This window comes from Bactrocera oleae, chromosome 5 (genome assembly GCF_042242935.1).
Source record: "Bactrocera oleae isolate idBacOlea1 chromosome 5, idBacOlea1, whole genome shotgun sequence".
NCBI classification, from domain to species: Eukaryota; Metazoa; Arthropoda; class Insecta; order Diptera; family Tephritidae; genus Bactrocera; species Bactrocera oleae.
Genome location: NC_091539.1, coordinates 58248227 through 58272028, shown reverse-complemented (window position 1 = coordinate 58272028; position 23802 = coordinate 58248227). Strand labels below are relative to the sequence as shown.

The window sequence follows — 23802 nt, the reverse complement described above, 5'->3', positions numbered from 1 at the left end:
ATAAACAAAAAAAAAATAATAAAAAAAATTTTATAAAAAATTTTCCGGTTTTTAAAAAAAAAAAATAATAATAATAATAGCACACTACCGTGATTATTTCCAGTTGGGTTGCTACTTGTTTTACCGTTGTTTTTTTATAGTCTGCATTTAAGCTTTTTCTGTATGAATATGTTTTTGTATGTATGTATGTGTGTATGTATGTGTGTGCTTGTTATATACAATTTCAATTAATTTTTTTCCGATTTTTTTATATCTCTATGTTATATGTATGCTTGCTTGTTTTTTGTATACATTTTTAATAAATTACAATTTTAATTCAAATTAGCTGCAGGATTTCGGCATGATTGTGCTATTTGTTTTTGTAGCCGGTAATTGCTGTTCCTTATTTTTACATAATAAAAATTTTACACATATAATTTGCATTATTCAACACCAGCAATACCTGTTGTACAGCTGCATATGCACTTATCAGCTATAAATTGCACCAACACATGCAATCTAAACTATTTACAGTTATTTTCGCGCTTGTTCACTGTGTATATATATGTATGCTTTTCAATTATGATATCCCAAAAAAAAAAAACATTTTTTTTGCACTGTCTATATGTATGAGTTTTTCAATTATGACGGAAAAAAAATTTTTAAAATAATATTAATTCACATTTTTAAAAACTTTCTGTAGTTATGTTATTATTTTTTTTTTATCATGCATATATTTGAAAATGCTTTTCTGTTTATTATACATCGCTTTATTGTTGTAATATTTACGCATGAATAATTACATACAATTAGCGGCATATAATATATAATAGAAATATATATAACATTTATATATATAATGCATAATATGTATGTATATATGTTACATATTGAAATCGGTTAGCATAAAATCATTTTGCTTAAATATTGTACAATTCCTCCAACTACGCAATCGAGAGCTCGCTTTACGGCTCTTTCATTACTCTAATTCATTACAAGTATTTGCTTAATTACTTCAATTACATACATGCCTATGTACTAATACTAAAACATTTTTGCTTAGTATATCACTTACAACTACTATATATATATATATATATATATAGCTATACTATTGTATATCATACTATTCTTCAGTTTTACACATTTCGTCTATAATTTGAAAGTTTCGCTTAAAATATAAAGTTAAACTTTACTAATTTAGTTAGCTCGTTTTCATTACCACTTATTTTTTCTTTTCGTTTTATGTTTTTTGTTTTTTATCCTTTTTACAAATGTATAACTAGCTAAGAATGTACATATCGCTACTGTACTTACAATTAAATAGTAAAAAAATATGTAAAAAAAATTGCAGCTTTTTTTAAGAGTAGAAATTTTGTTGTTTTTTTTTTTGGAGTATGGTAAAATATACGCGAAAGTGGTTAGAAGCGCCTTTCCGTTTGGCAAATATCGGCGTTATAAAGCTTAGCCAAAGTTCAATGCACCAAATTTCAGCTGCAATATCATTTTTCGCCGACAGCATATTCTGCTTACCGTTTTTACAGCTACAAAGCTTTTTCTGCGCTTCCGCTCGTTTTTGCTCTTTATTCCTTCGCTTACTGTGCAAAGTGCGCCCATTTTAAGTGTTTCCTTCATTTCTTTCTCTATTTCATTGTTGCCCAATCAAAAATGTTTGTTGTAGTTAAAATTGGAAATAGCAAAAGAAATAACAACAACGTAAAAAAGGCGAAGCAAAAAAGTTGTACTAATTTGTTCTTTGAAATTGTGCACTACTACTTTTTAAGTATGAAAGTCCTTTTAGTTGCATTTGCTTCATTCTTCTTCTTCCTCTCGAATTTCCATTATTGCATTTTCATGTTTTCTAAAAGTGTTGTTCTCTGTTTTTTCGTTTTTCGTTTTTTGTTCTTTGTTTTGTTATTTGTAATTTGCTGTGTAATTTACTAAACTCTACATCAGTCGTTTGGCACACAAGTCGTCACGCGATTAGCCACACTTCTTTGTGCGAGGTGGTGAATTCGAGTGGTGTGTTGCAGTGAGGGTAGTATTATACAAGTATTTACCGTTAAGGCTGTTTAAATAATGGTGTTGGCGGTATTCACGAAACACAGAGCGGTTTGAGCGACAGCTAAGCTATAGGAGGTGTGTAATGAATTTAAAGCTACTTTGCTGTTGAAAAAGTGAACCGTAGAATTATATTTCTCTCAAAAATATGTAGGCAAATAAGCAGGTGTTGACCAAAAATAGCCAAAGTCTTAAATAAAGTTGTTTTGGAGCTTCAATTTAAATGTTTAAAATTCAATAAGAGCATTCTTTATGGCAAGGAATTTTAATATATATTTTTCACTACATTATTTTGAATATTTCACCACACGCATAGTGGTAGCATAATAATGCAAACACCAAACGGTGAATTTATTATCTGAGATGGAGATCTTGCGAAGTTTAATAGCTCAAGCTTAAGCTGTTACGAATTTTTCACCACATAATTTGGAATATTTTACTAAACGCATGGTGCTAGTAATTTTAATCTAATTTTTTCACCACACTATTTTAAATAATTCACCACAGTGAATGAAACGGTGAATTTATTATCTGGAGATGTTGAGAAGTTTAATAGCTTCAACTCAGACTAACATAAATTTTTCACCACAATATTTTGTGTATTTCAACACACCTTCTATCAGAATACTGCACCTTCCAAACAAAAAGTTATGAGTTTGTTTTGTTAAAGATTACAAGAAATAGCTTAAGCTGAATCTAATATGTGGTTCTCAGCTTGATAATTGTTAACTCAAATATTTTAGTCTAAGCTTATCATAAATATAATCTCCATCTGTTTATGGTCTTCATTTAGGCTTTAGTGAGCATGAATTGTATCAAATCTCTAGTGTGGACTATCAATAAGGTAGTCAGTATACCCATAGATGAACTTTAAAGCTTATGCGCTTTGAGCTTATGCGTTTCCACGGCTATGGGGCCTACTTAACCGGAGGGTATCCAGATTTTTCTTCGGCCAAGAACTATTAACGCCGTAGCGTTTTCCAAAATTATTTGTGGAATATTTTCTGCAGCTACAACAGCAACAATAATATGAGATTTAAATTGGAAGGATATAGTAATTTTTTCCATGCCAACCACACGTTCGCTTTTTTGACAGTTATGCACATAACAAGTCTGCCTTCACATATTCACTCTCAAGCAACTATCACCGTGGCTGCAACACATGGCTAAAAGTGGGATTATGGCATGCCACTAACATATACATCTCAACACACTCCCACCATCCGAATTCAACACCTCATCCGGAGGTGCCAGCGAACCGCGTACCTTTCTTTAGTTGATTTCCAATTATTTTCCAACTAACTATTGCATGCATACCTATCTATACATATACGAGCACGTACGTACGTACTTACTTACATACCTATACACTAAACTTTCGCACATTTACCATACATTTACGTTGCCGCTTCACGCTGTCACTGCATATGGTTTATTATTATGAGCTGCCATTTTTTCTGCAAACTTTTAGGTGGCGTCGTCGCTGTTGGGGTTGCTGTTGCTATTGCTGTCGCCGCCATTGTTGTCGTGCAACTAAACTTCAGTGCCGTCCTCACCCTCGTCGTCGAACAGTTGGCTGGTGCTGCCTTGGCCGCCGCGTGTTGCCGTCACCGACATCTTCTTCTTCGGTTTTGGTGGTGGGCGTGGCGGTATTTTCGTCACTTTCGTTGGCTCACTCGTCGACGCGTTGGTGCTGGTGGAAGTGTTCAATGCGCTGCTGCCGCTGATACTCGGCACAATGGTGAGACCGTTGTGATGTCGCGCGGTGCCATAAAGTGGCTCCGTATCGGAGGTCGTTGTCATATGATGATTATGCATCAGCTCCTGTATGGGTTCGTAGATTTTCGCAGCAGTCACAGCGGCCGCTGATGTGCTCGCGACACTTTTGTTTTGCTTTGTTGGCGTGTGTTGTTGTAGCTGCTGTAGCTGCTGCTGCTGCTGCGCTTGCTGTGTATGCTGTAGCTGCGGCTGTTGCATGGCTGCCGATGCGCTCGATGACGCCACCGATGTAAGGCTCGGCGTTGCCGGTAACGGCCGGTCGCGCATTGTGTAACGCGTCGACGAAGTAGCGCCGCTACTCGCCTCCGAATGTGCTTTGTGCAAGTTTAACGTCGAATTGCCAGCGGCTGTTGTGCGCAGTCCGAGATTGTCGTACACGGGCTCCGCTTGCAGTTCGGCTGTGGTGGCGGTGCCAGTTTCGCTGGGATTTGGCGATGTCGGCGATTGGAATTCGCTTAATTGTGTGGCATTTGTGGTGGATGTGGAGGGCGCCCAGCTGGGTACGCGCGGTTTGCGCGGTATCGTCATGTAGCCTTGCTTCATCACCACCGCTGTGGTGGGTGAGTACATAACGGGCGCTGGCAAGAACGGTGATTGTTGTTGGTGTGCGCCATGCTGTGGCGGCAGGTGGGCGTGTACATGTTGCTGTTGCAGCTGTTGACGATTGTTAGCCGCTGCGATGAGCGCCAAGTTGCGCGATTTTGGATGTTGTAGTGTCATGAAACCGTTCGGTGTGGCGGCGGCAATGGTTGTGGTGCCGTAGATGCCATGCGGTGTCATGTGCGCGTACACAGGACTGGTGAGCGGTGGTGAGCGTATGCCGTAGATGATTTGTTCGGGTATATTGCTGTGTGACGATTGCATGGAGGGTGAGGTGGGCGGTACGCGTGCCGGGAAGGCGAGCAGATCGGGCGGCAGGCTGGTGCCGTAGGTGTCGTCGATGTAAGTGTGGCGTACGCGTGGTGCGGTGGCATCCGATAGAGCGACTGAGTGGGTTTCATCGTCGCGCGGGTGATTGCCTAGAAAAAGCGGGCAGAAAAATGGAGCGTGTGAGTACAAATATAAGTTAAGCGCAATAAATGATACACACTAATAAACTGACTAATTGAAAAATATGTGCAATTGTTTGCGAGATTTTTGTGCGCTTTGTTTGTGAAAATTCTTTTATTGCATGCTACTGTTAGTGCCACCAATAAAAACCAACAATGTTATCAAAAAAAGAAAAAATAAAGTTTTAAAACAATTAGACTGCATTGATTGCAGCGTAAAACTTTTCGGCGCGCCAAACGCGCCCAGCTTTGTTCTCAATTAAAATAAAAAATAATAAAAATTGCACTAGAAAAACTCTATGTACTAGCAAATTCCTAACTGATGTAGAGAATTGAAAAATTTTCAGCATAAACGGTTTATTTGGCGCGCGGCGAAGCCAACCGCTTGCGCAGCAAAAGCAATTAATCTTTTAGTTCCGCGCCACCGCCAACAACGCTGATTTTTCGAAACCGAATTCCCTATTATATATGTAACTACATATGTATGGTATATACGGGTATGTGGTTGCTTGCAGCTACAGCGCGGATATGTCAGTTGTCCAAAATACCAACTGACAGGCCGTATAAAAATGAAGCGTCAATTTGTTACAACATTTTAGCTTTGCTGTAGTCCTATATTGAGCTTTGTATAGACTGTGAATTGAAAAATGTTATTTGAGTTAAGAAATTCCAGTTATGCACTGATTGCGTAAGCAATTGTGCCAATATTCATATAAATGCAACATTTAAAATTTTAATTTTTAAATTAAAAGATTCGGAATTTTTGGTAAGCATATAAAATTGAAAAGCCTAAGTATTATAAAAAAAACTTAGTTGAGTAACACCGAGACCAAGAAGAAGAAAAGACGAATCGTAATTGAGTAAAGGGCTCAAATTCAGGTTAGCCAATAAAAATTCGAAAAATATAATAGTATGCGAATACCTCATTGAAGTGGTGTAACAACTATCTTTAATGCCGTAAAGTTTTATTTTGCATACTTTAGCTCAGTTTTACTATTGTGAATAGCTCAAATGACAAAGCAAAATACTTTTATTCTTTAATTTTAAAAACTTGAGACTTTTATTATAATAGTTTATAGAAAAAAATACGTGGTAACGAAAACTTATTTTGACTTGGAAAAACGAATTTCTCTACCAAGAAAGAATCGCAGCACAATTGCATATTCGTCAGACGGCATGCTAGCGCAGGATTGCACCACGAGTGCTGCCTGTTTGTTTAGCATCTCATATAGTTTGTTCGATTGACTACTTTCCAACGCTTTGTGACTCAAAGACAGCTGATATTTATATGAGATATTCTCGAATCACTTTGAATTGAAGTTTGAAGTTTGAAAAATCTGAAGTACAATTTTTTTTTTAATTATTATACTAATCTGAACGGCACCATACATATATCAAGATGAAAACTGCAGTTAACCAAAGTGTGCTATATTTCTCGTCCATATAACGAGCTCTCGTAAAGTTATAACTTATAACTTATCTATTTTAATGGTATTTCTGAGTACCATATTGAATCATGCATTGCTGAAAGTCTTCAAAAAGACGAATCTCTATCAAATATGCTGTAAGAACTTTTCTTTAATCCTAAAGCTAATTATTATTAATTCTTAAAAAATATTATCAGTTTGAGTTAATACAAGCTAGAAGACCCGATTTTCCATTGCATGACGTATGAATTGTATTTCTTCTGGGGTAGATTCTGGTACTATCAACAGGTGAGAAACGTATAGAAACGATGTCTAACTAAAAACTTTTGTTCTTTACCATCTATCTATATAGGCCCAGGTCGATCAAGGTCAACAAGCAAAATATATTCAGTTGATCCGTAAGGAATGTTAAGATCCTTAATAATATTAAATGAACAACTTTACCTTTGTTATCGTGGTTAACGAAGCATGGCTGAGCCAATGAGTTCTTTCCTTACCATTGATTAACTTTTACGAAATCATAAGAACTTCAAACTCTCTTTAATTGCCATACCTCATTTAAGTATCACCTGAATGCAAAACATTGTTAACCTCTAAACAAATCAAATCATCAGAGGATTTTTAAAATAATGCAAAATCAGAAAACAAAAACGAAATTACGTACGAATTAACACAACTTTCAAAGATGCACTACGAGTTGGTATGCCCAGTAAATCTTGAATTCAAGTCAATTTGTCAGCACCGAGTTTCCATTTTTATGGTTGGTTAGACGGTTAGGTCAAAAATTGGCGAATATATTCGAAATCAACGGAGATCTCAATAATAAGCTTTTTGCCCTTTCCTCCACTATCTGTACTACTCCAAAGTAATTATGAGGACGACCCTGTATTGGTAGTGTACCAAGACTTCAGGTGTTCCTCTATAACCCATTGTTTCAATCCTTTGACGGAGCTGTACGCTCTGGGAACCGCGTTCGATTTTATATTTCCTCAGCTACTTTCTATGAACGAAATTCAAGCTGAAAATTTTGTTTCCAAATATATTATGCGCACAGCTATTTTGCCCAAAAATATACTTGTTCAAATGTATTGTTATATACATATACACATAATACGGTACAAAATTTGATAACTCTAACCTCTATCATGTCATGAATACCTGATAAAATAATTGCTATGCCAACACGAAATTGCTGCAGGTGTCCAGCAAATAGACAAAGGCATAAGTACATTTGGGTATCCGTTATTTTCCCAGTTGCTTTTGTTTTATGGCAGACGGTACAACATGTCGTATGAGCAACAGAATATATAAGGCACTTCAGTAAATGCTTAAAGCATTAGATGAATAACTTTAACTGCGCATAACTTTTCAAGGAATGGTTTTATGTGAAAAATTACAAAGCCCTTTTTTGTAGAACGTTAAATTTTGTATTACAATTTCTTTCTTTTAAAGTTGTAGGTTTACTTGCTTAAAGCAAAATGTCAAAAAATCCCATGTTATATACAGGGCAAAATTAATCTGATTTAGGCACGGTTTAAATTCAAAATGAACAGCTTGTTTATGTTGGATGATTTTTTTTAGGCAAAAACTAAAACTTCAGTGGGTATTTGCAAAAGCAAAAAAATAACTTGGAAAATAACGGGTACCCTTATGTAGATATGTAGCTTATGTAGCTTATATAGCAGATATATATCTTATAGAACAAATTGGCTATAACATCAACTATTTCAACAACTAAAGCCTGTTATCATACATGCATACATACAAAGCAAACATACATACATACATATAAATATATATACCTATATATTCATACGAAATTACCACCCACTTATTATCATCGTATTCTCATCTCGTAGATGCAAAAACGAATAATTTCTAATTAGTTGTATTAGAGCCTTGGTCTGAAACAAATAATAATTACCAAAAACACAATAGACTTCTTGCTATAATAACAGTTAGATAGAATGCAAATATGTTTACCACGCAAATATCTACGTATTTATCTATGCATATTTGTATATATGTATGCATGCATGTAGGTATGTGCATAACTTAATACCATATTTCGCAATATTTTATAATTAGGTGGAGCAACAGCCATAAATGAGTAGTCTTACCGCATACCAAATATCCAAACAAGAATCGCAAAGAAAAGATATTCAAAATATATTCAACAAAGTATTAATATTTCTCTCCATTATGGGCATACACTGTGTTACATGAGATGCCTAGAAGTCAAGTTGCATAACTCTATGTGTGATTGCGTTTGTTGCATGCCACAATGGGCAGTTGAACAGTCATATCAAGAAGTCAAAGGGAGACAACTGATAATTGCATGTTGCAAATTGCAACTGATTGCAAGCAAACACCAGCAAATACACACATACGCATGCATATGCATGTACATTTTGAGTGGCACGGCAAAGGTTAGTAACTAAGTGCTGTTATATTATTAGTATCTCAAGTTTAGTTAGCACACAAACGAGTATATACGATATATTGTATGTATGTGGTAAATAAATATATCTACATATGTGTATATGTACATACATATGGGTCTGTATGTATATATGTAGGTTTGCCATTACAAATATGCCAACTAAAGTTCCATTGAAATTTACAGTTGAAATTTCGCAGGACATTGATTGGACTTAATTTTAATTAGGCGCACAGTTCAATGGTGCAAAGTTACGAACATCTACGTAATTCAGGCGATAATACATGACAGCAATGCTAATAACACAGATAAGCAGTCGATAATGTTGACACACATTGTATGTATTTAGAAAGCAGATACCGGTAATGACAATAGTCTGCTGAAAGCTGCTCAGTAGGTGGTGCTTAAAGGCATAACCTTTATATAATCAATTTTAACGATTTACTATTTAGTGCTTATGATTACGGTCTGTTCGAGCAAAATTTCAGGAAAAATGTTCGGGATGCAATTAAACCTAGATTAATTCTACGGAAATTTTTTTAGTAGTCTTTTTCAGTAGATTTGGGTGCTTATTTTAATTAATTGTTCTGCGAAATGTGAAAGACCCTATAAAATATATATGCATATAAATGATCAGCATGACGAGCTGAATTGATTTAGCCATGTCTGTATGTCGGATCGGACTGCTAAAGCATATAGCTGTAATACAAACTGAACGATCAAAATCACGCCTTTGTATAAAAAACTTTTTTTCTTTTTAATAAGGTATGTTCACGAACCTGTAAAAGGTATGATGACTACAGTGCAGCCGAAGTTAACGTGTTTTCTTGTTAAATTTTCCAAAAAACTTTTATCACAGATTTTTTAACTTTTTCAATTTTAATCAGAATTTAATTTTTTTCTTGCTCCATACGATAGAGCCATGTTGAAAGAAACCCCATGCAAAATTTCAAGTAAATCGACTGCTTAGGACTTAAAATATTTTACCGAACGCACCGAAAGAAGTAGTTTAAAGTTTTATATTAAGTCTAAACCGAACCGAACCGACTTTGAAAATAATTTGATTTGTTGAAAACCATTTTAAGTAGATATTTTTGAATATTCAAACTATGGAAGAATAAAAAAAATTGTTTCTATTTTTCAAAATTCTAAACTAGAATACTCTCATAAGTTAACCTTTTAAGCAAAATGGCAACCCCAGTTCGAATATTGGAGTATTTTCGGTGAACAAATTAAAAAAATATGTTCTTCAATGTACCAATTCTTCAAAAACTCTCGAACAATTATCAAATACAAATTATATAATAAAGAAATAAATTTTCATACTTCATTCATCATTATGTATTATGAGCTTAAATTATTTATGTTTGGTCTCTAGGCATTTTAAACTAGAAATTAAATTTTAACTGATTTTAAATAAAGAGAAAGAAAATTTGTTTTTACTACTTCTCGCTCTCTTAAAAATTATAGGGAAAATTATTAATGGAACTTATGACTCTTTATTCTAAAAATTTATTGTAAATATATATAAAATTTACTGTTAATAAATAAATATATACATATATATATATATATATATATATATATGAAGAATGCGTTCTGAAGTATATATATATATATGAAGATATATATATGTATATATATACGTAATATCACACTAAAATCGTGTGAAAAATTTTGGACTTTCGTAAGACCATGCTTTAATCTATAATTAAGCACAAAAATGGGGCGAATTTTCAAGAGTGAGGCGAATGCAGCACAAAGTAATAGATTGAGTAAAGAGCACTAAATAGAAGCTTTTAAACTTTTTACTAAACCAATAAACAGTTTTTTAAAATATTTCTACCTTCAATTATACATATTTCTTTAATATTTTTTAGATTTGCTCGACATTTCTTGAAACAAAAAGAGAAATAAGTAATTTTTTCTACTTATTTTGGATATACCTAACCTTACAAGAGACATAAGTTTGAACACAAATCTAATGTCTCACTCTATCAGTCGCTCTACACTTTATGACGACATTTATGCAATCAATTTATAAGATTGACTCATCCGAATACTCAGCACTCCACTACACGCCTCATCAGCTTAGTTAGGCAATGCAGAGATAAGTGGCTTTATTAAGCACTGCATGTTGATGATAGAAACGTCAAGCATTTCAGTTAGGGACCTTTAAGATGCGATTACAAGTAGCATGTGTCAACAATCAAAAGCCTGGCAAGTGCTTATTACTGTGAGTGAATACGAGCTATGAAGATGCACGAGACACACACAAAAGTAGGATAACTGTTTGCCAAGCATGTCAACGTGCAATTGACGCATTTAAATTACTTTTGTAGGTATTGTAATTTCATTAGGTGAACTTGTAATTGGCTTGCATATATCCAAAATTATGTATATTTAAGGCACACAAATATTTACTCACCGAATTGTGATTCATCCAGTAGTGTCTTCTTGATTTCATGCCCCTCATCGCTGCCATCGACATTCTCCAGTTCGGTGCGACGCGGCGGTTTCTCAACCGGATTCACCTCGGTGAGCAGACTCTTCTGCATTTCCATTATTACCGAACCCTCCAACATCGAACTATTGGTCTTGTCCATTTTCGTTGATATCAAACCATTCTCACTCATCATGGTCGCATCCTTTTGATAAGAGCGTGCACGTCGACAATACCAACAGGCAATGAGCAGTACGCACATGACTATCAACAGCACGGTAATGACAATCAAACAGATGACAAGTAGGAAATTCGATTGTGTGTCTGTGGTGGAAGCGCCCATGCCGACGCCAATACCTTCGAGCGCGCCAAAGAAGTCACCATCGACGATCAATTGAAATTCAGCCTCTGCTTTGCCACCACGATTCTCCGCTATGCAAGTGTAGACGCCCTTATCGCTGGCGCGCACATTGAATATGCGCAATTCAGAGGTGACCGACTCGAGCGGATCGGAGCTGATGACCGGCTGTTGTTCAAGCGAGTTGAGCACACGAAAACGTTGATCATTCGGATTGATGGCACGTCGATTGTAGATCCAGGTGATATTTGGGCGCGGCGTACCTTCGACACGACACGGCAGTGTTATATTATCCGATTGCACTTCGACAAACGAGCGCACCGAGCCGAGTATGTGTGGCTGACAGGCGAAATTCTCCGATGGTACATCGGTCCAAAGCCTGCCACGCAACGCTGGCGGTTGTGCGCAGTCTGTGGGCGGTGTGTACAGACGATTGGCGAGCGCGAAATCACGTAAGGCTTGCAGTTCGCATGTGCAGTTCCAGGGATTCTGCGCCAATGAGAGATGCGTCAATTTCGGTATGCGTGTGAATGTCTCTTTGCGTAGCACATACAATGCATTAGCTTCCAGGTATATGGCCGACAACATCGGCTGCTGACCGAAGGCATGCACTTCGACTTGCTTCAATCGATTATTTTTGAATTCGACACGCGATAGAAATGGTAAGTCGACAAAGAGATAATTTTCCAGCACCTCGATTTCATTGTGATTCATAACGAGCGTGCGCAACTTCTCAAGGCCACTGAATGTGCCAACGTGCAGCTCGCGTATGAAATTATGCGACATATCCAGCTCGATGAGTATGGGTAGACCTTTGAGCGCATCACGGTTCACCTCTTGTATCGTGCAATTACGCAGGAAGATCTTATGTAGATTCTGTAAATTCGCATCGGCGAACTCTTCACGCCTCAACTCGGGTATCAGATTATTCGAGAAGTCCACAACCTGCATTTCATTGCTCAGATCGTCGGGTATGGTGGTGAGCGAGCGCGCCTTGCAATCGGCTGTCTTCTTACCCGAATTCCAGTTGCAATGGCACATGCTGCAATGTTGCATCCAATCGGGGTTGCCATCCGTGGGCGCTATGCTTACGAGCAGCAACAGCAAGAATAGCGTTTGTGTGAGTAGCACGAGCGACATGGTAGAACGTGCGCTATTATGACGTTGTTGTGGCGCAGAGTTAATGTGTTTTATTGTTGTATTGTTGTTGCTACTGCTGCCTGCGCAACTCGCTGAATGGCGCTGTTGATTACGCATATTGCTGTTGTTGCTACTGCTACAACAACTTGCCACACTCTTATCAATGTGGCTTAACATGTCGTGTGTGTGTGTGTGCGTGTACTGCTGCTTCGTGTTGCACGCGTTTACCTTTGTGGCGCGTGCAACTCTGCCTTTCCGGTTGCTACAGCTTCTCAACTGTCTGCTATTATCGATAATTGCCTGCTGCGCTTACAGTGCTGGTGTCCGCCACAGGCGTATTATTAACTCTATGCTGTTGCGCCGCAATGTGGCAATGCCTGACCGTTAGCTATCCGTTGCCTTTTGGTTTCTGTCAGCTTGCTCTAGCCAATCTCTGATATCAAGCTAAGCTTTCGGCGTTGCAGGGTCGGCGGTTGTTTTGGGCGTGTTGCTGATTGCTTTGTTTGTCGAGTGTGCGTGTATATGTATGTATGTAGTAGTGTTGCTGTGGCAAGTTCGTTTTCTGCACAAGCTTCTGATTAATTAACGTCCTTGCAGTAAATCCTTTACGTTGGCAGTTTGTTTGTGCGTCCGTTATTTGTTGGTTTGCTTTTTGATTATTTTGTCGCCTTTGGGAGTTAACGGTTATTTACCGCTTTGTGTTGGTTCTTATTTTGCTATAATACCAGTGTAATTTAGCAACAGTGTTGTGTCACTTTGTAATTAGCATAACACTGACGGTTGTCTGAAATTGTGGAAAAGAGGAAAATTGTAATTAAAAAATTAAACAAATAGTAGAGAAATAAAAAATATATAAAAATATAGATCATATATATTTTATCGTATGTAATGGACTACTTTTTAGTTAAAATATAATTATATACAAATATAATCAGTATCTGGCTCTTTATATGGTAATCGCCGAACAAAACAAGAAAAAACGTTGGTTGCACCGAAGGTATAATACTCAAATACCAAATACAAAGAACTTGATTCCGATCGTTCAATTTGTAGGTCAGCTATATAATATAGTGATCTCATCTGAACAATTTCTTCAAAGAATAGGCGTTTAATTTCTATTCTCACCAGTTCGATGGGGTATCTGAATGTGTGAGCTTTGCTGTGTCTAAGCTTTAATCTCGCAAACGCGGGACAATATCCAACAATTAGGGAGAGGCTAGCCATACTGAGAGCAAAGAGCTCACTGGATCTCTTACGATCGATCTGGGGCCAAAACGATTTTACGACACCGCATGAACCGATAGTAATTGAGCGCTGGTCAAGTTCCCGCGAGGCCCAGCTATCCAGTAGTAGAGCACACGAGGAGAGGGGAGTACCTACCCGTTACTATTCGACTTATAGTGGGGCTAGGGCACTCATTCTTGCCAGCTCATCAGCTTTACAGTTGGCCTGGCATCTTTATTAGTCTTATCACAAAGTAACTCGAAGCTCTTGATAATGAGTAATAGTATCGCCGCCCTGCTATCAGAGTGGGTAGTCACTTCTCTGAAGACTTCGGAGCAGTAAATATACCGCTACCTTAATGGCAGCAAGCTCGGCATGAACAAAAAAAAAACATATATAGTTTATACGAAAACATATAATTTATACTAATATGATTTTGTATTTGTGTTTGTTTTTTTGACACTATATATCTTGAAGTTATCAGTTATTTGTAGTATATTTAATTACAAACGGAAATATTTATCAACTTTCATCATATTTTTTCTCAGTAGGCCCGTTTTTTTTTTTTTTTTTACAAATCAATCCAACCACCTTTATTTTATTAATATTTTCCCAATAAGTCCTAAAATTTTTATGTAATGGTTTAATATGCTGACGATAACCGGCAGTATTAGCAGCAACTGTATTAACTTTAGGGCTTTTATAGCAATGCATGGTCTAGTTCCAAGTCGGATGCTCGATGGTTCGTTGTTGTGAATAAGCCGAAATATGCATTTAGACAAAAATGCAAAGAAATGCTCAAAAAAACTTAGAGAGCCTAGATATGGCATTCAAACTTAAATTTTGATAAATATGTAAGGAAAATTAGAAACAATTTTAAATGGCTACTGATCTAAACTCATAAAAACAAAAAAATATTTTATTTTATGCTTAGATTCGGATATTTGATGCATTTCTTTTCACCTTTACTTGAGCCAAGTAGAGCTTGATTTCAAAAAATTAAGTATATACCTTAAAGAAATGGTCTAACTGCTTGCTTTTCCTTGCTTAACTGCGTTAATATATTTGACTTATACCAGTTGTGTTGTCGATTCGCTATTCACCAAGTTAGTAAGCAAATCAAAACTAACTTTTAATATAGTTAGATGCATATCGAACACATACAGCGTTCTGATTAATGAGTTCACGTTGCAAAAAAGACATTTTGGAGTTTATAAATTTCTTGTGGTTTTTGGTATTTGCATTTTGAGTACATTTTCTCGCCACTTTCAAACATTTACCACTGCATAGGAATAAATGTAATTTAAACTAGCAAAAACTACAATAGAAACAACATTTTGATTTATTAGCATTTTACACCGTGTTATTTCGAAATCATTCCAAAACTTTCACTGCCCAGCATTGTTCGACTGCCGCAACTGATTGCTGATATTAAGTCAACATTGTTGCAAGACGCAGTCAAGCGGATGGGTTTTGTTTGGTAGTTTTTATGCTGCCTGCAGTTGGTTTTTTTGTGGCTTTTTTTGTACTATTTCATTTTCTTGCTGTCGTGCTAATTACTTGATGCTTCTTTTTACTGCTGCTGCCTCCCACTTTTTGCTTGCCTCGCAGTAGTGAAACTAATTTTTCCATTTATTTTGAGAAATGAGCTAAGAAAAACTTTGACAAATGGCCTGGATTAGTGGCAAATTATTGTGCACTTTGGCTATACATATATACATACATAGTTAGCAGAGCAGCGGCAGCAGTAGTGCGGTAGAGGGCGAAAAATGCCGGACGCAGAGCAAAAAACGAAAATTAAAGGCAATGCGAGCGCTAACAGCTCAATTTCAGTGTAAGAAAGGCAAACATAAAATATATACATATGTACCATATATACCATATATACATACATACATACCGTTATATGCAAAAATGTAAATAAATTCAGCAAAAAATAACAACACGATTTCCACTAACAGCACTACATTTATTTTGCTCTCAACGTATTAGACTGACAAGCAACAGCTGTATTGTTGTCGAACGTGCGCTTGTGTATAAAAATGTTGCGCAACAATGTTGCACGTAGCATGTACTAACAAAAAAATTAAACAAACAGACACAAAACAAGGAACTATATTAATACCGGCAGAGCAGATGGTAAACTAAGAAATACATAAAAGCATACAAAAGCTAGTGTGATGAGCTACTAAGAACAAGCATTCCCCTTGCGACGCTCTTCGCAGCGCACGAAATCATCTCGTAACTGTTGCACATTTTCATTACCGTCATTACGTCTTAAGGCATTTCGCTGACTTAAGGTACTTTAAGTGATTTTCTCTTTGCTGCTTAGTTCTCGTTTAATAGTCAGAGGAAGGCTAGGATTTGCAAGTTTTATACCAGTAAGTTTCACCTTGTGTTTTATGCTATTTTTTATTGCTATTAGTGTCGTGTTAACTTTGTAAACTGTAAATTGCAGTTTTTAACGCGATACTAACTAGATCGCAGTTGTGTGGTATACTTGAAAACAAACAGTAAGCATGACTGACCAGGGCAACATTTCGTTATGCGGGAATGCTCTGAGAATATCTTAGATGGTCGTAATATCAAAAAGTTTAGCTTAAATGCAAGGAATCTGATGTATCGTATTATTATACCTTGAACAGGTAACATTAGTTTGCCACGAGTATTTGGGTATTTTTACTTTAAGTACAGTTAGTTAGTTAGTTATTTAATTAAATGTTCATTAAAATTGGTACCAACTACTGAACCAACTTATGTAATAAAAATTTCTCAATTATCGAAATCTCTTAATAACTACAACGCGTGCTTAGACACAAGTCAAGTCAATTTATTTCATTCTTCCTTTGGCTATCAATTCTCAACGTACTTACAAATATGTTTCAAAATATAGTGAGAATTTTCAAACTGAGCAAATTGCCATATCTCGTAAGAAACACTGGACAATACTAAGAAAATTTCAATCCAATTTTTCTGTAGACATCGATGGCACCTCTACTGAAGCGAATATTTACGGTTCGAAAATATAGAGAAAGTTTCAGTAATATACTTAATAGTTAGACGTACTTTTGATAAAAGCCTAGCGGCAGAATATTTATATCGACCATAAGAAATAATTGAAATATAATATATTATATGTTTTAGATGCCTAAAAAGCTCTGAGGCTCTCTATTATTCCTTAATAGTATTCTACTATCTTCTAATACTATAAAACCGTTGCCGGATACAAATATTTTCCATTCATAAATAACAAAGAGGGCTATAAAGCCTATCAAACATTTATTCTGAGTGATTTTCAGTGAAATAATATTATATATAGTACATATGTACATATATACAATGGATGGTGAGGCTTAATTTTTCGACAAATATTTTAAAGTATTATGTGGACTTGACAGAAAGTAATTATCAATTATAGTAAAGTCTGTACATTCCACATGTTATACTTCTAAACTGGCTAACCCCAAGCATCATCTCAATATATTCCTAGATATTCAATACTTTATTTTGTGAAAAAATTTATTATGAATCCTGAACCGCTACACTTCTGAATATTAAGTATAACCTTGAATAATGACTTTGAGCATAATTTGAATATTATTTGACTATCATAAAAATAGAGCAATTCAAATAAATGTAAGTTACCTGCCCAGAATCCATCTTTTCTGAACTGCAAGTATTTTTTATTATTTTCTCAACTTTTCTTTATTTCGCTAGAAGACTTTTCTTTAATTGCCAAAGTTAAAAAAACTATTTCTAACACAAATTTTTCAGAACTAAGTTTCAGAATGCGATTTAAATTGCTGCCTTAAACCAACACCGCGCATTCTTCTCTCTCACTCAATTGTTAAACTTTTTCATTGTCACTATGGAAATTCATGCGCAAAATCACAGCTGCTTATGTTTCAAAGGTAATGATTAATGCGCCTTTAAGCAGTAAAGTAGTCGCTGAACGCAAGTTGGCGCAGAGTTGTTGCAAAGAATGCTGGCCTTGAATAAATACTTTTCAATGCAAGCGAAAAAAAGTGAGAGAAGAGAGCGAAGACAAGAATCATTTTCATTGCAAATTGCTCTGCGGCTATTCATTAGCGCCACAATGAAAACTGGCAGCAATCCACACGTATATTTGTATGTGTGTATGGATTTGAGTTCAAGACAATTGAAGAGACAGTGGACTGATGACTGCAACAATGCTGATGAGCGAAGAAAGACACAAGATGCAAATAAATGTAAATATGTATGTATGAAATAGTGCAAAAATGAAATGTGATGAATGCGTTAACTGGCTAAGTGAGCGGGGCACGGGGTGAGGGCGCGGCAATTGCTGGAAAATTCGCCTTTACTGTGAGACAACTACAAGGCAACAAAAATTGTAAAGAATTAACTGGAAAATATAAAATACAAGAGAATACAGAATGAGAAATGTGAAACAATAAAATTAGTGGAAATTGTTTGTGGTGATAGCAAGGCAGAGCGGGTGGTAAGGAGTATGCACAGAATTGCAAAATAATTGAAATAAGACACTTTTTTCGCCTCTAATTGTCAACGCACACTATAGTAGTGGCATTGCAGCATAATTGCGGGGGCAACAACGGTGACAGCCGCAGGCAACTCTTGAACGCATTTGAATAACGGTTTTATGAATATCACGCTTTAATGTTTTATAAAGGTTTTTTATATTTTACAATAGTATTTGTAGAAAGCAAATAATAGAGTTGCAGTTTTTATTGTTGTTTAATCGTGGAGTAGAAGAGTGAGATAGAGTAAGAGAGTGCAAGAGAGAGTGATTTAAGCATGAATGTGGAGTTTTGAAACTTCCGGGGTTAAAATAGTCAGTTCCGGCAGCAAGGACTAAAGCAGAAATAAAAAAAAGAAATAGAAGGATTCGCATATATTTTAGCGAAAATAATTGTACGGTAGTGCGCATAGTTCTAAGCTCACAACAATTAAACAAAATATAATAGGTGGTAATAAAAATGATGAGATAAATAAATTGTATTTAAATCTAAAAGGGCCTGCTTTGAGTCACACTTCAAATGCACTTGATGAACTGTCATACCTAGTATGACATTATTTCCCTTTGGCATCACCAACCCGCCTGTCCATGTGCAGTGCCAAGGTTTAGAAGCCAAAGCACACCAGAGCTAAACAATAATAGTCAAGCATAATGACAGCTAGCAAATGTCATTAAAAGCTATTATAACTTGTGAAATAATAAAATGTCTCGCGGGACGGTTGTAGGGCATGGGGAAAGACAGCTTGAAATGAGCAGGAAATGCATTGAAATTCATTAAATGTGGTTAGGGAACATATGAGAGCATAGAACCGCAAAATATGTAGATATGAACGGTATAGTAATTCTGAGAGGTTGGTGCATACATGTTAAAGTGCCTATAAATTAAAAACAAGAAAAAAAATATATATACGTACTATCTTAATAATTTGTAGGATCTTTAACTTTAAATGAAATTATATATATAATTATAAAATTTAAAATAAGGTAGCTATAGGTATATTTTAGTGTAACTTATGTTCTTTAGAAAGCTTTGCTGCGAGTCTTTTAAATTTTTTTAAGTTCATTTTAGGAAAGAGGACTTAAGCCATTAGAGTAAAAGGATAGTTTTGCAAAGAGACTTATGCTTATACTAGCTTAAAAAACTGTCTTTAATTGATTTAGTCTATAACTGTATTCATAAAATATTTTACTGAATATATTCTGTTTTATTGAATAGGCATTGAAAATGTTGAAAAAGGTCACAAATGTTGATCGAAAATAATATTTAACTACTTTGAGGTAAAGGGTTAGTTCAGCGGCAAAGCGTTCATCTGAGACCTTCCCAGCTAAATATTTCTGTAAAAAATTTAAAATATACTTTCATGCTTATGACTCCGAATCAATACCGATCCCTTTTTCTTGCAAACTACATTTAAGCAAAAATTTTGTCATATGAATATACATGCCCTTAAGATCAAACTGGATGGTGGATATATGACAGAAAGAAAATACATATAGTATTATATATACTCGTACTTCGCTCAAATGACTTGGACTTATGACAAAATTTACCTCTATTTGTAAATAGGTCATACTGACCCAAAAGTTATATGTTCTTATGAATTATTTTAAATGCAATAAAAGGAAATTGAATACATTTCTTCAGAACTACAAGAAATAGTACTGAAACAACAAATACAATCTACCAAATCAGATAGATGAAAAAACTGGTTATCAAATTTATTATTGAAAAGTAGAAAATTTTCCATATGTAACAGTTGCTTCGCTAAGTTTCAGAGCTTCTTCGATAAATTCGAAAATAAAATTCTGGTGGTAACCCTAGTAAAAAAGTAATATCTATGAATTGAGTATAAAAATTCTTATTTCTAGGTTGTGGTACAGATTTAACTGACTATATAGGTATGTACATATGTATATTATTGTACTGTGAATTTAAGTTTTGAAGTCAGAGGCACCTAGCAGCAACCTAACACAGCATTTATGAGTACTTGCCACAACAATTAATACAAAAACATTTTTTATGCATATACTTATATTCTTATCTAAGTGTTGCCTACTCTACGAGCATGTATATGGCTTCACTTGCCACCACAATTAAAATACATAAAGCGCTCATATATTTGTAGCAAATTACCATGCTTGCACGCGTAGTTGGAATGGTGACGGGCTTAGATGTTGCAAGCGCTACAAGCTGCAGAAAGGAAAAAATTAAAAAAAAGCAAATTAAAAGCAATAAAAGCGCAGCACAAAAATGCAAATAAATTCAAGTGTGCTTAAAGTTTATTAACGCGTCTGCAAATGAAAGGTAAATAAACAAAAGAATGTAAAACGAAGTAAAAGGGGAATGGACTGACTGCGAAATAATAAAGAGGGAATGGGTGAAGGAAATGAAAATGCGGCAAGAAAAAAGCGATTTATAAAGCATATGCAAGTGTAGGAGAAAAATATGTAATCAATTACACTTACTTTACGGCATTCCGCGAAGAAAAGGGGGATTTACAAACGATTAATTAGTAAAGCGTAAACATTAGGGGAAAATTAGTTGTTTGCGACCTTTTACATCTTTGATAGTGTTTCGGATTAATATTTGTACGCTGAGTAGGCTTTATTAAGTTTGCCATGAAGTTTGTAACACTCAGAAGTAAATGGCGAATTCCTTATAAAGTGTATATGTATATACCTAAACGATCAGCGTACGTTTAGCCATATTCGTCTGTCTGTCTATATTTACGCGAACTAGTCTCTCAGTCTTTGGGATATTGATATGAAATTTTGCAAACATTTTTTTCTCCTAAAGAAACTGCTTATTGTCAGAACGGCCGATAGCGGACCGTTATAGCATATAGCTGCCATAAAAACTGAACAATCAATTTCATGCCTATGTATGGAAAACTTTTTTATTGGAGGAGATATCTTCACGAAATTTAGCATAAATTATTATTGAAGCCAGTACTATAAACTGCGAACAAATTGTTTAAATCGAAGCACTTTAGCAAATAGCTGATATATAAAGTGAACAATCACAATAAAGTTCTACATATGGACAATGTTTTGTTTAATAAAAAATCTTCACGAATTTTGACATGGATTATTGTTCAAGGTAGCGCAACAATATCCGCAAAATTTGTTGAGATCGGACCGCTATATCATACGGCTGCCATACATACTGACCGATCAAAATTGAGCTTATTATTTTATACACTTTTATGCTATGAATAACAGTTGCTATGAATAATGGACCGGTGAGGTGTATTATAGTACGCTATGTAACTGTATTTTCCTGTTTTCTATCCATATCTGTTCTGCTTCCATTGTTGATAGTAATTTTTTATTTTTAATGCTGGAAAAACTCGGATGGTCTTAATTAAGTCAATTAAAAAATTGTCTATATATGCTGGAATATGTCTAGAGAAAAACTGCTGACTTAGTTTTTTAGGAGCTAACTGATAGCCCTAATATAATAAATTATATCGATTCGGTGTGTCTTAATTTCAACCTATAAGACAACCAAATAATTTTTATAAAACGTTTTTTTTATGTGAAGTTTTAATTCTTATGTACCCACTCATGATAATAATAATAAACCCAACGATTACCCTCCTCCCGCCCAACCGACGCGAGGGGCGCAATCCGCATACGTGCGGAATTAGCCGAGTCAGAAAAGGCAAGAGAGTTTTTTAAGTGTTGAGATCTAAAACTGCTCAGCTACAGAAACAAAAATTTCAACAGCTAAGATCTAAAGTTACAATATAATAAATTGTTACATTTTCATTTATTAAGAGAAAACAATAAAGTCTTTTTAATTTTGAAAAGTGAGTCAGATAAGTCAAATGTGCTGGAATGAGAATTAAAATCATGACATATACGGCGGAATGGCTCGTTTAGTTCAAAATTTGATCTACAGGATTTTAGCAGTAAAGGTCTAAACTGCCTCGAAAGGCGAACCGGGATATTAAATTTAATTTCAGACAGGAGAAAAGAACTGCAAACAGTTCCATTCAAAAGTTTCACTAAGAATATTATGCCAAGCATTTCCCTACGACTAGAAAGTGTAGGTAGATTAATAAGTTTTAAACGACTTGTGTATGGAGGTAGACTAAATGATAGAACAATCATTTTACTGCTTACAGTACCTTTACAACAATTTATAGAAATACACAAATCTATGAGTATTTAAGCCACTCGAATAAGGATTAAGCACTTAGGGCTGAAATTTCCTCCAAATATTAAAAAAAAAATAAAAATAAAACGCAGCTTCTTTTAGGAATTGAGCGCATTATGCAATAAAGCACAATGAAATTGCATTAAACAAAACTAGAAAACAAAATAAAAGCTACCAATACAAAAGCTGATAACGGGAAATTCGAGATGAAAATTCGAATTGAATACAATGCAAACTTAAAACACTAGAACAAGGACACCAATTGCTGCATTCAATACGCAGCAGTTATTATTAAATCTCAATGACTTCGATACGCCTGCCATTCGAGTGTGCTTTACCGTATTATCGACAGCTTGAAACCGAATGCCTGCTTGCCTACTTGAGCGCTCGCATTGTGGCGGCGTGAATGTAGTCACCAGTCACCGCTGGCAATGCCAACAAGTAACCACAACGCTGTGGCACAACGACGACGACGACACACAACGCCATGAAACAGTTTGGCACAATGCAAGTTGACAATTGTAAATGCTTATTGCATTATGCAGCGCTCAGTTGGCATCGAATTTTCCAATCAGCAGGCACCAACACCACAAATACGAATATATGTACTAGTAGAGCGGAATGAACCGCAATGGCAAAGGCAACGCCTTCAATAGAGTTGGTTAGAGGTGCCGCCCTCAACGTGGCAGCTGGCATCCACAGCGTAGCACGTTGAGTTAAGTATATGCATTAGGGTGAGCCAATAAAGTTTGCAACGGAAACCGAAAAACCAAATGCGTTTAAACCAAGAGAGAGAGAGATTTAGAAAGAGAGAAATGAGACTGGAAGTAGTAATCCTCTAATTTTACGATATACTTAGCCTCAGAAACCAACAGCAAAAAACAATTTTATTTTTATACCTTGAATATGGTATAATAAGTTTGCGACGAAGTTTGTAACAACCAGAAGGAAACATCACAGATCCGTATGTTTGTATCTACGCGAACAAGTCCCACAGTTTTTGAGATATCGATCTGAAACTTCATACACATCCTTTTCTCCCCAAGAAGCTTCTCATTTAGCAGAAACGCCGATATCGGACCACTATAGCATTTAGTTGTCATACAAACTGACCTATCACAATCGAGTTAAAGAACTTATTTATACAATTTTAGCCATCAAAAATGCAACTGTGAAGGAAGCTTCGGTGCAGCCGAAGTTAAACTCTTTTCTTGTGTTTCTTTA

The 23802-nt window shown here is 35.6% G+C and overlaps 1 protein-coding gene and 1 long non-coding RNA gene across 9 annotated transcripts in view; one reads left to right on the top strand and one right to left on the bottom strand.

Annotated features, from left to right (window-relative positions):
• Positions 1-23802, top strand: part of LOC118683464 (uncharacterized) — a 120796-nt gene that overhangs the window by 55953 nt on the left and 41041 nt on the right. The window lies entirely within an intron of this gene.
• The window catches only part of kek5 (kekkon 5), a 231193-nt gene continuing 207582 nt past the window's right edge, over positions 192-23802 (bottom strand). For 6 of the 8 annotated variants that reach the window (XM_070109465.1, XM_070109466.1, XM_070109464.1 and 3 more), the window contains 2 exons: positions 11164-13460; positions 192-4838 (listed from right to left, as the gene is read on the bottom strand). In XM_070109465.1, coding sequence (XP_069965566.1) covers positions 3574-4838; positions 11164-12853 — 2955 coding nt within the window. In that variant the 5' untranslated portion in view covers positions 12854-13460 and the 3' untranslated portion in view covers positions 192-3573. The remainder of the gene's footprint in view (positions 4839-11163; positions 13461-23802) is intronic. The other 2 variants (XR_011396343.1, XR_011396344.1) reach the window with 2 other exon arrangements.